The following is a 14,971-nucleotide window of genomic DNA, read 5'->3' on the forward strand; positions in this document are numbered from 1 at the left end:
GCCTAACATTGGCTTACAAAATTTGTGCTTAGCTCATCCTTAAAGCCACCTTGTAGGTAGCCAACATGATATCAGTAAATACTATTTTCGTTACTTTAGTAGAACTTACAGCCCAAAACAAAAAACTGAATCCACACCCAAACCTTTCTCCGATGGCAAAACAACACTACCTTATTCAAATAATCTGTACAATTAAAAAGCAGTTAGATTTATGCAAGGAAGAACTAGCAAATGAAACTTGAAGGCATCGGTTCTGGTCAGTGGGGGACATTGTTACAGTACACAAGGCAACAAACAAAAATTATGAATTAAGGCTCATATCATTATCATTATCATTATTATACGTACTGAGAAAAATGTAGGGGCGAGGAGGGCTGGGGGTTGGGTTGCGTCTTGTGCAAATAAAAACAGTAGGTGGGGGGGCCTGGAGGTATGCATGTGAAGGCGACCGCGAGGAGGGCTAAGGGATGAGCAGACAAAACGGGGGGCGCCCTCGCCCTGCCACTGGCTAGTGTGTAGGGGCCATCATCTCTCTCTCTCTCCCTGTGCTTCGGCTGCCTCTCTGCCACTGCAAGGAAAAGTGTAGGCGGTGGGGTCCAGCTTTTTAGATTGCCCCAGTGGCCTGCACGCCTCCCCATCCACGCTTTTCTTTTGCCTTTTCTGTTTTTCCCCCCCACACACCCAGCTAAAAAACATGGCTAAGATGGCTTACCTTTGACTTTCACACGTGTCTGTCCACGTCACCCAGAACGCAGACTCGAACCCTGCCACGTCAGCGGGACCGCTGACTCGGACTGCAGCTCTCCTTCCCATGCTTTTGCTGCAGCTTCGTCCTCTGTCTCTCGCAAATTGGCACGCCATGGAACTGAGTTTGTCCTCGTCGTCGTCGTTTTCTTCTTCTTCTTCTTCTTCTTCCTCCTCCGCTTCTTCTCTCTCTCCACCTCCCCTTTCTTACCATTTGCTTACTGCCCTCCGTCCCTACCTACCAGCTCCTTCATCGCCATGTGTATGACAGGGATCGGTCGCTTGCTCTTACCGTGAGCTCGCCCGCCCTGGCCCCTCCTCCATCATTTCGCTTTAGGAGGGAGGACCTTGCGTAATTCTGAAGGGATGTTTTGATCTCCTGCTCCACACAAAAGTGCAGGCCTACTACACAAGCACGGCGCACAATATAAGAGTGCGGCCACTGGCATATCCGACACAAATTTAGTTTGCCCCCGAAAAGATTTATGCCTCAAGAAGGAAAGCTTAATGACCAGGTCTGTAGCAGAGAAGAGGATCTTTTTACAGCAGACAGAAAAGAGTAATGCCAACCTTTAGGAAAGCTTCGCGCCTTTTGTAGCCATGCAAGGCTGCCAGCATGGGATTCGTCTAAGTTCAACACTAGTTGCCGGTGCTGCTTCTTCTTCTCCTCTCTCATGGAGGGAGAAAGCTCACTTCTCGAGTTTCCCGTGATGCGTCCAAAGAAGAGTGCTCCACAGCTCCTGCCCTGCGAGAACCTTCTGCATTTTACACCTGTGCATAGGTTGCGGCATGGCAGGGACGGATTCCAAAGCTTCTATGAAGGTGCATTTCCCTGCTCTTGCCTGGCAGCAGGAAAGAACTGATTCGAAAGCTTCTACGAAGGTGCATTCCCCTGTTCTTGCCTGGCAGCAGGAAAGAACTAAGTACTGAACAGGCAGAGGAGAGAGAAACTTTGGTGGAGCTGTCAAGCATGGAAATGTGCTCCTTATGTGTAGTGATGCTTGTATCGTGTGCCAGTATAATAAGCATGCAGTTGGCTGCTGCATCCACGGATGTAGAAGCTCAAGCACTCCTGGGGTTCTTTCAAGGAATTAAGAGAGACGGCAATGGTTGTGTTGCCACAACCTGGAAGAGTGGATTACAGGCGTCAGGAGGATGCCCATCGTCCTTCTGCGGTGTGTCTTGCAGCAACGATGGCATGAATGTAGTAGGACTGAACCTGTCAGGTCATGGAATTGAAGGAGTTCTTGTGCCTAATACTCTCGGTGCCTTGAAGTTGCTCGTTTTCCTTGATCTTTCAAAGAATCACTTCTCTGGGAACCTGCCAGACGACCTAGGGGATCTTTCTCGCCTGGAAAAACTGGATCTTTCACAAAACGTACTCAGTGGTTCAATCCCTGACACTTTCACAGGTTTAGAGAGTTTAAGTGCTCTCTCTTTGGCTGACAATCAGCTTAGTGGCAGCATCCCTGCAACCTTGGGGTCATTGTCGCACCTCACTTCTCTCAACTTTTCCCACAATTTCTTTACTGAATCCATTCCCAAGGAGTTGGCACAGTTGGCCAGTTTGAAAACCTTTGATTTACACAGTAATCAGCTCAGTGGCGAGATCCATCCTGCTTTTTTAGCTCTGTCATCTCTTACAATTGTGGACCTTAGCAGCAATAAGCTGTCAGGGTTTATACCATGGCAGCCAAATGATACGCTTCCACTATTGAGGACTCTGCAGTATGTCAATTTGAGTCATAACCAACTTACTGGCCCCCTAGCTCCAGAAGAATTTTCCTCTGTGTTTGCAGAGAGTCTGAAAGTCTTAGATATGAGTTCCAACCAGCTTTCTGGAAATCTCCCCAACTTCGAATTTGCATTTGCTTTGGAAACATTGCGGATGAGTCACAACTTATTTGTCGGGGCTGTGCCATCAACTCTGTTGTCTCCAAACACTCTGGAAGAACTTGATCTAAGCAATAATAGTCTCACCGGTACCATTCTATCCAAAGACTCTAACTTACAGTGCTTGATTTTTGTAGAGAGAGTATAATTTGGCAATCTCTGTTGAGCATGCACTGTTTGAGGTAGTCATGCTTTTCCAAACAGTTATCATGCTTTCAACGTGTGCATCTATAATAACATCCTACATGGCCCTGCTAAGGCTCTGAACCCTGACTCGTATTCTCTGTTTGCATGTAGTCATTGTCATTGCAAAGTGCAAGAGTGTTCAGAAGCTCCTGACAAGTTTAGTGCACCAAATTTTAAGGCTGGCAGTGTTATGAGGGTCCTGCACAATGTTATGCACTGATTGACTGACTGGTAGCAGTCAACCAGGCACCACTGGTAACTCTTAATGTGTTAACAAACAATGAACAATCCTCTTTGCTTATTCAGCACCTTGTCAAAGCACCCCTGTTAAGGTGCAGAAAATATAGATTACACCCTGTTGGACGAATTTCCCTGGGCTATTTTGATCTGAAAAGCACATCAGTCTCTTGGATTCTCTCTCGTTGTGATTCTTTCTGTACTTGAAACATTATGGCCTCTGTAAAATGTCTACCATTGACAAACTCTCTATGGGCATGAGAACGGCGTGCTTCTTTTGTAGTGAAGTGGGCCATTTGGCACGTTCTGGGTGCATTTGCTTGCTCACATGGACATGTTTTTTCTTTCTCCCCTATTGATAACATGTTGCCAGCTATGTTTGTTCCCCACTGCACGAGTGCGATTGTGCTGTGGCAACTGTTGAGCTTGTTCAATTCCTTTTAAAGAACAACCTTGTACATTTGTGGCCTTGCAAATGGACTTTGGTTAAGCTGTCCTCTAAAGATGCACCAGTAGAAGCTCCAGTGAGGTATCTCTATCAAGTTCTATCAAGTTTTCATTTTAATAAGAGCTATCTTGTGTATGTGGTTCTTATTGCAATGGATTTGTGCACTTTTGTTGTGTAAGCTTTCTTGGTGATTAAAGCACTATATATAGCTTCATGACGTTAGACAAGCTCTAGAATCTTATATGCTTGGATATTGTCCTTGGCTGAGTCAAGAGAGAGGTGGCATCAATTGCCATGTTTCATACAAGAATGAGGGGATGTACGTGTCCAACTCCCTCAGAATTGGCGTCATATTATTGGCTAAATTCTTCTAGCTCTCATACAACCTCAGTACTTTCCCAAGATCACATTACATTATATGTTAACTCTTAGAGTTTTTAGTAGCATAAAAGACTCAAAGCTTTATAAAAGGGTACAAGTGTGTGACTTCTCCTCCATCTTGAATTATCTTGAATTCATCCACATCTTGCTACCATCAGCCTTAGAGATTGCCTTCATCATCATCATCCTACTTGCCTAGCTTCCTAGTCCACACCTGCCACCTGCCTAAGCAACCTTGTCACCTATATGTTCATCTCCAATACCTTAGGTTGAAGTAGCCCCAGCCGCTTGAGGGCAAGGGGTTGTACTGTTGTCCCTCAGATGGCTAGGACAACACAACCATAATAGCCCTTTGGTTTTATCTCTATTTCCATCCACATGCATAGATGGCAACCAAATTGAGCTTTTGCAAAGCACTAGCTTTGCTCTTGTCAAAACCCGCCGCCAGGCCTTCCCCTTGGGATCAGTACCTCTTGGATATGGTCCAATAGCTACAACAAGAAAACAAAATGTTAGAAAAAGGAGTTGATAGAAACAAAGAAGCTTCAAAAATTGAAGGAACAATTTTGCCAGTGGAAGAAAATTGAAGACGAGGTCATCCATTAAGGTACAATAATCTGAACCTCAAAAAGAGACTCTTGCAAAAGAAGTCATAAGTTATAACATAGATTGAAGAAAACCAATAGCAAGAATGGACAAACCAATAGCAAGAATGGACTGCCAAAGAAGTCAAAGTATGGGGCTTGGATGAAGGATTATATAAGGTCAAGGTCTTGGAGGATAAAGAGATAAGAGTATACATTTTTGTTTCGGAACATGAAATCATATAAAGAGCTATATGTAGGGCCATTCCCTTCATTGAGATTGGAGATCCCTCAATCACAATCAAAGGAGAGTATTTAGCTTTACGACATACAAGAATGAAAGAAAAGATGGAGGTAATGAAGCAAGCTAGTTCCTTGCAAGGACCAAGATATGGATGGTAGATGAGGTCACATCCACCCAGCTCAAGAATAGGAAACAAGAACTAGCGAAAATATAGGAAGCCCAAAGACAAGGGAATGAGAGATTTATAGACAAGGTAGAGCTATCATTGTGGAGTTTCAAACACCCAAAGCGCAAAGGAAGTGACCATTTAAGAATGTTTAGGTGGATCTTTTGATATATTGTACTCCTATCCCATAATGACAAGGTGATCTTAGAGTACTTTTTTCCTCTTTTATTATCTAGATTGATTATGCCTTTTGGGACCCAAAGTGGAATGTACGAACCATGATGTATCTGATCTTGTCCTTATAGGTCAATTTTGGCCTCCACAGGACTTTAATATAACTTTCTCTCTCCCTCTCTCTCTCTCTCTCTCATTCCAATGTCATGATTTGTTGACATTGGAGAGCTTGAGGCTGGTGCTGATGCCAGTCATCTTTATCAAGAGCTTCTGTCCTATTTTCTTATTGTTGATAGTCATGATTCAAGTGCTGCCATATCTGCTTTTCTAGTGAGGAGCTTCCACCCTGTTTTACACATATTCTTCCTATCATCTATAGGTGCTGACCTTACTTATTGAGCCATAGATTGCATTTCGTTGGACAGCCCACCACTCCTTTAAACATCTATCATATCACACCTAGCATTTTGTTTTGTTCATTTAGTTTCATCTGAGTATTTTTTCTTTTTTCTATACACTAGTGTTTCTTTGAGGCATCAATCCCCTAAAGTTTGCAAGGAGGGGAAAATCGGATTCGTGGGTGTAGGCTTTAATGATGATTCCTTTGGTGAGGTTGGTTGATACATCTTTAAGAGTGATTTTGTTGCTTTTGAATGCCCAAGCTTTGTGAAACAAGGGTTAGGTGTTAGCGAAGAGCACTTGGCTCTGATACCTAAAAGAAAATGCTAGGGCTAACAAAGAGAAACACAAAATGTATGACATACGACAAACACAATCTAGGGAATGCTCAATGAAAAAGGTGTATAGAAATGAGAAACATACAATTGGGCCTTGAGCCTTTCCATCTTGAGGATTGATGCAAAGGTGAGTTGAGAGTTAGAACGGCTTTGAGAGTGCGTTGTATCCAAGAGGGATCCCAAATGCAGTATCTGTCGGCTTGTCTGCACCAAAAGAGTGCTGCCCTGCTGTGTAGAGATGCCGTAATAGCTAAATTCAGTAGTGTGGATGATGTTGCAGCCTCTAGGAGTGGTTGGAGCGGGCAACAACACCTTTGATGCAGAAATGGAAGCCTTTTGGAACCTTTGGAGGACACAATCAGGCCTAAACCTTTTGGTGTTGACATGTTGCAGTCTAGAGAGTAGCGATTCCATCAATACATGAAAGGATGATAATGTGGCAGGCTGCCGATGGTAACTGGAGCAAGGAAGGCAGCAAATGTAGTAGGGCTGAATGATGGCAATGGTTGTTTTAGAGGGTAGGAGGGTTGGTGATGAGTTTTCAGGGATGGAGGGCCAAGGAACGTACTTATATCTAAAACTCAATCTTCTCCCCAACTAGTGTTAGCCCCATTTGGTAGTGGTAATGCCACTCCACGGAGATTGAGAGGGGTACTCCCCATGGTGCCAATGTAGTTTCTCTACCAATTGGTGCTTGGGTTTATCGATGGCCCGTGGTTGGTGTTGTGGATTCTAGACCACTCCTTGGGTCAATGCCTTATTCTCTAGGATCCCTTGGTTACTACCTTATTTTGATTGGTTTGGCCCTCCTCTTTTAGGCTAGATTCTTAGGATACCTAGGCTTGACTTAGGCTCTTTGGGCTAGTTTGGTCTAGGCCCTTTAGGCTAGCCTAGCTAGACCTTTAGGCTAGTCTCCTTTTAGACCTCCTTGGCTAAGATAGGGTAGTTATTGCGTAGCTCTGAAGGCCAATCCCTTCTTTAGATCTCTTCATTCTTATTTTCGTTGCATACTCCTTCCTTGACCTCTTTTACCATAGACACACAGACATGTGCACACAAACTCACTTAGCTTCAACTTACAATCAAAAGTATCTCAATTTGAAGCATTGATATGTAGGTTTTGATTTCTTCTTTGGTACTTACATGGTGGGATTTAATATTTTAGTCAAGGGCTAACACTACACAAATTTTTTGGTCATGATTGGACTAGAGGCATGGATTGTAGGCCTTGCCTTGGTGGTCGCAAGCCTTTGCATTCTTGGCTAGCATTAGAGATGGAAGTGGCACTTCCTCTTCCAAGGTCAAGTTTTTCGTGTTCTTGATCAGTAAGGAGATGGAGATTGTGTTTCCTATCTGTTGAGCTAAAATATGCATTACTTTGCTGATTAGCCTCTTAAACAGCCCCAAAACACACTAAAAATGCTCTTTTAGAGTAAAACCCTAAAACGGGGAGCGGTTTGAGAGAGTTCAGTGGAAACCCTAAAATGGGGAGCGGTTCGAGAAAGTTTAGTGGAAACCCTAATTTTTGGGGCGCCCTTCCATATCTATAAATAGACAGGCTGCCCCCATTCAATCATCATCCTTGTTTTGCAGGTTACACCAGCCCACATACCCTCTGCTGCTATTGGCGCCTAGTTTCCAGCTTGCAGCCCGCCTCCATCTACTGTCTAGCCATCATTGACTGCAGCCACATCATCTTTAGCGTGTCCCCAGCCCACACACCCTTTGCTGCTGTTGGCGCCCAGTTTCCAGCCTGCAGCCCGCCTCCATCTGCTGTCCAGTCATCATCGACTGTAGCCACATCATCTTTAGCCTGTCCATTGCTGCAGGCGACAGTTCTCATCTGCTGGCGACTGCTGCAAACTATCCCAGACTGTTGTTCAGCCTGCTGTCCATCATCTCCAGGTTCAGCCAGCCTGCGTTTTCAGCATTGCAGGCCCTGACACTCTCAAACTCTGTTTCAGCCTGCTGTTTACAGCACACTCTGCACAGTTTCCAGCCCCCGATCGGTGGTACACTGCTGTGTTTACCAGTTTCCAGCCTCCAGACTGCTGCGTTTTGGTGACCAGCCTGCTGCCATTCACTATTCAGCACTCCTACACTCCGACTGGTGGTCACAGACTCGGGATCCGTCTTCGGTGGATGTCACACTCTGACATTGCTCTGCCCTTGAGTACACTGTACACTCTTACATTCATTTACAGCATTCATTCACTTCAGAGTTGTGTTCTCTCTCTCCCTTCTTCTGTTTGTGTTTGAGTTTTGAGTTTTGCGTTTAGGGTTTGAGTTTTGCCCTCTGTGTCTGTGTTTGTGTATTTGTGTTTCTGTCATGGTTGTACACTCTGTGTGTTCTCAGTGCAAACCCTAGCAGTCTTCTTAACACTATCTTAAGGCCAAGTTTTGGGCACCCTTGGCTATTATTGTGTTTGTCTTTACTCATAGCTCTTCCAATTGAGATGCTCCATCTTCTACTTCTTTTGCATTAGCTACTTGGTACCATAGTTGACTTCAACTTCTCCTTTGGAATCGATATCTATTGTTTAGAGGGGGACATCTTCATTTTCTTCAGATATTGTGTACTCTAGTCATTTGTAGAGGGTTTTGGGATATGGTCCATTGCATTTTGATGTGATGGTATGCGTCTAGGAGACCTTAGCACTTGTATGAGAGATTCAAGCATTGTGCATTCTAGAGTTTATCTATGATGGAGCTTCTTGATCTTAGAGGATCATACAACAATGAGATTGTGACATGGTTCTTTATGAGAAAATTGTGCGTGTTTCTTATAAGAGCATGTGCCTTGTGGAGGCTCTACCACAAGACGATTGGAGGTAGTTTTTGCATGAGGATCTTGATTTCCTTGCAAGAGATGATTTGCTACTTTGTTTAAAGTCATATTTGGGTTTTGTTTCCTAGACCTCAATCTCCAAGGATCTTGTGTTATAGCTTTGAGAAGTGTATTCTACTTTGGGCAAACTACTATTGTTGATGAGTGAGATTAGCTTTGGATTTGTTTCCTATGCTAGAAAATGGGACGGATCCTTACTCTTCATTGTGTGGTTTCTAAATTGTTGCAAGTTGTTGGTGGAAAATTCCATCTTCATATTTCCAAACAGCTTCCTCAACTTTGACTTCTTTCAATTCTTTTTGATCTTGAACTTTTCCCTTGGTCCAAAGGAGTTTAGCCATTGCTTTTGAATATCAAAAGCTTTATTACTCATGGCCTGTACACACCTATTTTGACTTCTTTGACCCTATTAGATGGAGTGTATTTTTTCACTTGCAATGTTGTGGAGATTTAGAGTGGGTACCATATACATGTTTTTGTCTTGAGGACTTACAACAATTGCTTTGGAAGCTCCTTTCCAGAGTTTTCTTCATTTTGACATCAGTAATTGGATGAAGTCTTGTCTTCTGGAGTCCCACTTCTCTACTTGTGCATTTAGGTGTATTCTAGCAAGATTTCTTTGCTACTGCTACTTGGATCGGAGATGTTTCTTGGAGCTCCTTGAGTTGGAGTCAAGTGCTCTATATGAGAGGGGGTGTTAGCAGTACATGATGTACATCATCTCGTGGGTTAGAGCCTCGTAATTCAGTCAATGGGGGTTGTCATGCATTCAGCAACCAAAACTCACCCATAATTTATCCTAAATTTTTGGCATTTTTGGCACATTAAAATAGCCCCAAAAAGGCATTTTAGCCATTTTGTATGCGCTGTAGATAGTTGTATGACACTCTAGACAAATCTTCTAGCTCCAACATGTTCTATTAAAGTGACTTGGTTTGCATACTTTTCTTAGTCCAATGTTCCCACATTTGTCACCATCATCTTCAACCCTCATCCAGACCATCTGGAGGTGCTGCCCTTGCTGTGAGCCATCTATATTAGCACGTGGTTGCTGTCAGCCTGTGTGTGGACTCTCCTTGCTGCCAAGTGCCAGATGGCATCCATCTGCTGCATTTATCCGTCTGATTTGCTGCACTCCAGAGGCTTTTCTACCATACTGCAGTGGCCATGGCGTCAGCCACAACATCGATCTTTCTAGACTGCCAGTGGCTTGTTTCTCAGCCTTGGCAACCGACATTTGAACTCCTTGGCATCTCATGTATCATTTTGCTTCACTTATTTGTATTTAGCATTCCATTCATCACATTCTACCCTTCTTTCCTTTTTACACTTTGCATTTTTGCCTTAAGTTTATTATCTTGTAGTCATATTTGTACATTCTGTGTTTTCTATATGCAAATCCTAGTATATCTTCAAATGGTGTTAAAGTGATGCTCTACTAAAGAGTATCTTGTGGCTATCATGAAGGCTTGGTTTGTACAAGTGACATGAGCGGCATGTAACCAATTCACAACACTTTGTTTCATGGAAGCCTATTGAGTCCTCTCAGGCTTTTCCTTCATTGGAGGCACTATGGCAGCATTATGCTCTCAATGAGGACAATGCATCCTTCTCCTCATCCTCTTCTAGTTTATGAAATGCCCATCTAATTCAATACTTTTCTCTCATTCATTCTTATTTTGGTTTTCATTTATAGCTCCAAAAAGACTTTCGAGGCACCACTTGAGAGAGCTAGGGTGCCACTCGAGAGACTGCATTGGGCACCACTTGAGAGCATTGGGCCACCACTCCAGACAGTCTGTGCTTATAAATACGACACTAACTTCTCTCATTCTTCATCTCATACATTCATTCCTTTTGATACTCTGTCACTAATACAACACTTGGTTCTTTCACTAAGGAGAAGCCATGGCTCATTGATTGTGGGGCCTTTTCACATATGATCTATTGATAGGATTGGCTTCAGGATCTTTGTTCTAGAGGGGGTTCTGTCACCATTGGTGACTACTCTTCCATACATGTTCGTGGAGTGGGGACTATTTCCATTTTGCCAGATAAGTAGGCTTCATCAACCAAAGTCCTTCATGTGTCTGATTTAAGTTTTAACCTTCTTTCTATTCATGGTTTAACACAACTAGGTACTCATCTAGACTTCACTTAGGATGTGACCGTTGAGGACTCTTCTATAGGTTCTATCTTTTGGATAGGTACACAGGAGGGTGGGATTTACAAGCTCTCTTCCCTTGTTATGCAGACTTCCCACAAGCTTGAGCTGCTTTGGCATACCCGTTATGGGCACTTGAATTTGGACTCCATCAGATAGGCTTCTCGAAATAAGTCAGTGGAGGAACTACTAGATTTCCCCCCCATTCACATAGCTTCTTATGGGACAAGCAATGTAGGTAGCCTTATTTGCAAGTTACTTCTTGCAAGGCTACTACTCTGCTTGAGTTGGCGCATATTGAGTTGTGTTGACCAATGGATGCGGTCTCCATTGGGAAGGCCAAATAGCTAATGCTTATTGCTGGTGATTTCAGCAAGTACGTGTGGCCATATTTTTTGGCATATAAGAGTGAGATAGGCTCTAAATTTTGTGATTGGAAGATGTTTGTTGAAACACACACTTCTTTTAACTTTAATGATGTAAGAGCAGATCATGGTGGAGAGTTTTGCTTCAATGTTTTTGACAAGTTTTGCAAAGCACACAGGATTTAGATGAAGTGTCGAACACACCATTTGAGAATGGTGTGGTGGAGCGTTCCAACAGGACCATGCTTGAGATGTAGGGACCGATTAAGCACGAAGATCGAAGCAGACTGTCGTATGCACAGTGAGAGACAGAGAGAGTGCAAAAGAGAGCAGAGTAGAGAGTGAACACGTGTTTCGGTACAATGACGAGTGTACCACTTTAGGTTTTTAGATAATATATAGTATAACACACACACACACACACACACACACACACACACACAATGTGCTAAGGGTGTGTTCACACCCATGCACATATAAAAGGCACAATGGCCCTTTATTCCCAACAATCTCCCACCTAAAGGCAATGTGTCTAAAGAGGAGAAAAGAATCAGCTAAGTCTAAGTATGTACAAAGCTGAAATAAATATATCTATCCAACTTCCTTCGTCTGTCGGCAATGAGCAAACCGCTCTGTTGGAAGACCCTTCGTGAGAAGGTCTGCAGGGTTATCATCTGTATGCACTTTGACAAGCTCAATGCTCTTGCTCTCAAGTACATCTCTAATGAAGTGGTACTTCACCTATATGTGCTTTGTCTTTGCATGGAAGACAAGATTCCGTGCTAGCATGATAGCACTCTGACTATCACAATGGAGAACAGGTAACTCTGAGATGCCAAGTTCTCCCACCAGACGTGAAAGCCATAAAGCCTCCTTGCATGCCTCAGTGGCAGCCACATACTCTGCCTCCGTAGTAGACAATGCAACACACTTTTGTAGCCTGGAGATCCAAGAGACTGCTCCTCTTGTGAAAGTAAACACATACCTAGAAGTGGACTTCATGCAGTCCGCATGACCAACATAGTCTGCATCCGTAAAGCCAACAACAGATGCCTTTTGCTTTCCAAAGTAGATGCACAACTCCTTTGTGTCTTTGAGGTATCTCATAATACCTTTCACTACATCCCAATGCTTCTTGCCAGGGGTTGCCATGTATCTGCTAACCACTCCTACTGCAAAGGCAATGCCAGGACGTGTAGCAACCATAGCATACATCAAATTGCCAACAGCTGAAGCATATGGTATCTTGGCCATTTCAGCCTTCTCATCATCAGATGTAGGGCTGTCCTTTGCACTGAGTTTCACATATGGAGGCAATGGAACCCCAATTGTTTTCCCCCCCTCCATATTGAAACGTTGCAAAACTTTGGAGATATTCTTCTGCTGAGATAGATAGAGTAAGCCTTTTGATCTATCTCTGAGTATTCGCATGGCAAGAATGTGATTTGCATCACCCAGATCCTTCATGTGAAAGCTGCCATGAAGACTTTGCCTCAATGAATCCAAGGCATGAGTATCCCTGCTAGCAATCAACATGTCATCAACATACAAAACCAAGATATGAATGTATCAAACTTATGATACCATTCTCTTGGTGCTTGTTTCAGTCCATACAAACTCCTTTTGAGTTTACATACCATTTTTTCTTTCCCTTGTTCAACAAACCCTTCAGGCTGCTGCATATATATGTCTTCATGCAGATCACCATGTAAAAACACAGTCTTTACATCCATTTGTATGAGTTCCATATCTTCAATTGCAACCAAGCCCAAAATGGTTCTCAATGTAGTCATCTTGACTACAGGAGAGAAAATCGCATCAAAGTCAATTCCATGCTCTTGCTTGTATCCTTTTGCAACCAATCTTGCTTTGTACTTTGGTGAGGAACCAGAAGTGACATTCATCTTGTAAACCCATTTGCATGGAAGGGTTTTCTGCCCTTTAGGCTTTAGGCAACTGCACCAAGTCCCAAGTGTCATTTTTTTCAAGAGATTCCATCTCTGACAGCATGGCTTTATACCATTTCTTGTTGTCCTGTCTGTCCATTGCTTCCTTGAAACAAGACGTTCACCATAGTCTGCCAACATGACATACTCAGCCACATTAATTGCACCAAGAACAAACCTGTCAGGTTGTCTAGTAGCCCTAGACGATCTCCTAACCCAATGGTCATTGTTTGCTAACTGTTCCTGCAAATTTCCATTTTCAGCATGCTGTCCTGGCATTTCAGCCTGCAAATCAGCATTAACAGCTTGCTATCCTGGCTGTTCCTGCACATGTAATGCTCGTTTTCATGGGCAATAGCTGGCTGATCATTTCCTGCATTTACAGGTTCATTTACAGCAGGTATTTGCTGCTGTACAGCGGGCACATTTTGCTGTCCAAAAGGTATTTCTTCCCGGAATACAACCCTACGGACCTCCTCAATCTTTTCGGGCTGTTTGTGCATGCAATCTTCCCGGAAGATAACGTCATTGCTGCGTACTACTTTCCTTTTCTCGGGATCCCACAATTTATACTCCATTTCACCCTCGTCACCATATCCTAGAAAAATGCATTTACAGGACTTTGGCTCAAGTTTGCTGCGTTTTTCTTTACGAATGTGCACAATGGCCTCACAGCCAAACACTTTCAAATGAGCATATGAAGGTGGCTTGCCTGACCACACTTCTTGGGGAACTCCCCCCTCCCCCCCCAAAGACCTATTTGGTGACCGATTAATCAAGTGAATGGTTGTCATAACAGCCTCTGCCCAAAAACCATGGGATAATGCAGCATGAGACAGCATCGTACGGACCTTATCGTGTATGGTCCGATTCATACGCTCTGCAACTCCATTTTGGGGTGGATTATGAGGGGCAGTGAGCTCTCTCTTTATCCCTTTGCTGTCACAAAATGCCTGAAAGGCCTTGGACACATATTCCCCACCATTGTCAGAGCGAAGACACTTAAGTGTCTTATCTGTTTGATTTTCAGCCAATGCCAAGAATTTTTTAAACTTGTCAAGCGCTTCATCCTTGCTACAAATAGGGTAAACCTATACTTTCCGTGTAGCATCATCGACAAGGTGACAAAATATTTCTTTCCCCCTAAAGATAATCCTGGCATTTGACATACATCCGAAGTACTAACTCTAGAGAAGATTTCAAAGAAAGAGACTTTTCGTGAGATGTTGTTGGAAGGGTTTTTGTTGAAAGGTCGAATCCACCGGGGATCAGAAGTAGAAGGAAGTAGAGATAGGAGATGGAAGAGAAGATAGAGAATACCCAAGTGGTAAACACGACAAAAACGAATCACAATGAATTGAATCAATATGTATTGAAAGAACTTGGAATCTTTGCACTATTCAAAAGCAATCTCCAGGCATTAGTTCTCCTGGAGCTCCTTCGTAGACCAAAAACGTGGATCAGAAAAATTAGCTCTTTCTCTGCTGTCCGGAATCCGAATCTGATGGCTCTGTTGGCTCCGAAAGGGGGGTAAAATCCTAGGATGCCTGGTCATGGATCTTGCAGATCACTCCTTCTTCTTTCAGTTCAATCTGCAGTTTTTAGCCTGTTTACAACGATCGCGACGTGCGCGATTTCGTCAATCTGTCTTTTTTATGAAAAATCTCCTAATTGATTGAAAAAGCAACTAGCTTTTTGCATGCCATCCTAATCTAGAAGCTTTTTCTAACTTTTCGGCTTTTACAATAAATAATATAAAAAATAGACTAAAATTATCCAAAACTCTAGTATTTTCGGATAATCCGTGCAACTCACACTAGTACTAATGGCTCAGATCACATTGACTCTCTAGAT

General features: G+C 43.2%; 1 protein-coding gene across 1 annotated transcript in view; it reads left to right on the top strand.

The window, feature by feature from the left end:
* The first annotated feature begins 837 nt into the window (after nucleotides 1-837).
* GHR1 (Leucine-rich receptor-like protein kinase family protein) overlaps nucleotides 838-14,971 on the top strand; it is a 42,364-nt gene continuing 28,230 nt past the window's right edge. Inside the window, exon 1 of the mRNA XM_087679383.1 lies at nucleotides 838-2,726. Coding sequence (XP_087535509.1) covers nucleotides 1,715-2,726 — 1,012 coding nt within the window. The 5' untranslated portion in view covers nucleotides 838-1,714. The remainder of the gene's footprint in view (nucleotides 2,727-14,971) is intronic.

The sequence above is a fragment of the Lygodium microphyllum genome, chromosome 6 (genome assembly GCF_053477565.2).
Source record: "Lygodium microphyllum isolate KBCC chromosome 6, Lygodium_microphyllum_v1.1.10, whole genome shotgun sequence".
Classification (NCBI taxonomy): domain Eukaryota; kingdom Viridiplantae; phylum Streptophyta; class Polypodiopsida; order Schizaeales; family Lygodiaceae; genus Lygodium; species Lygodium microphyllum.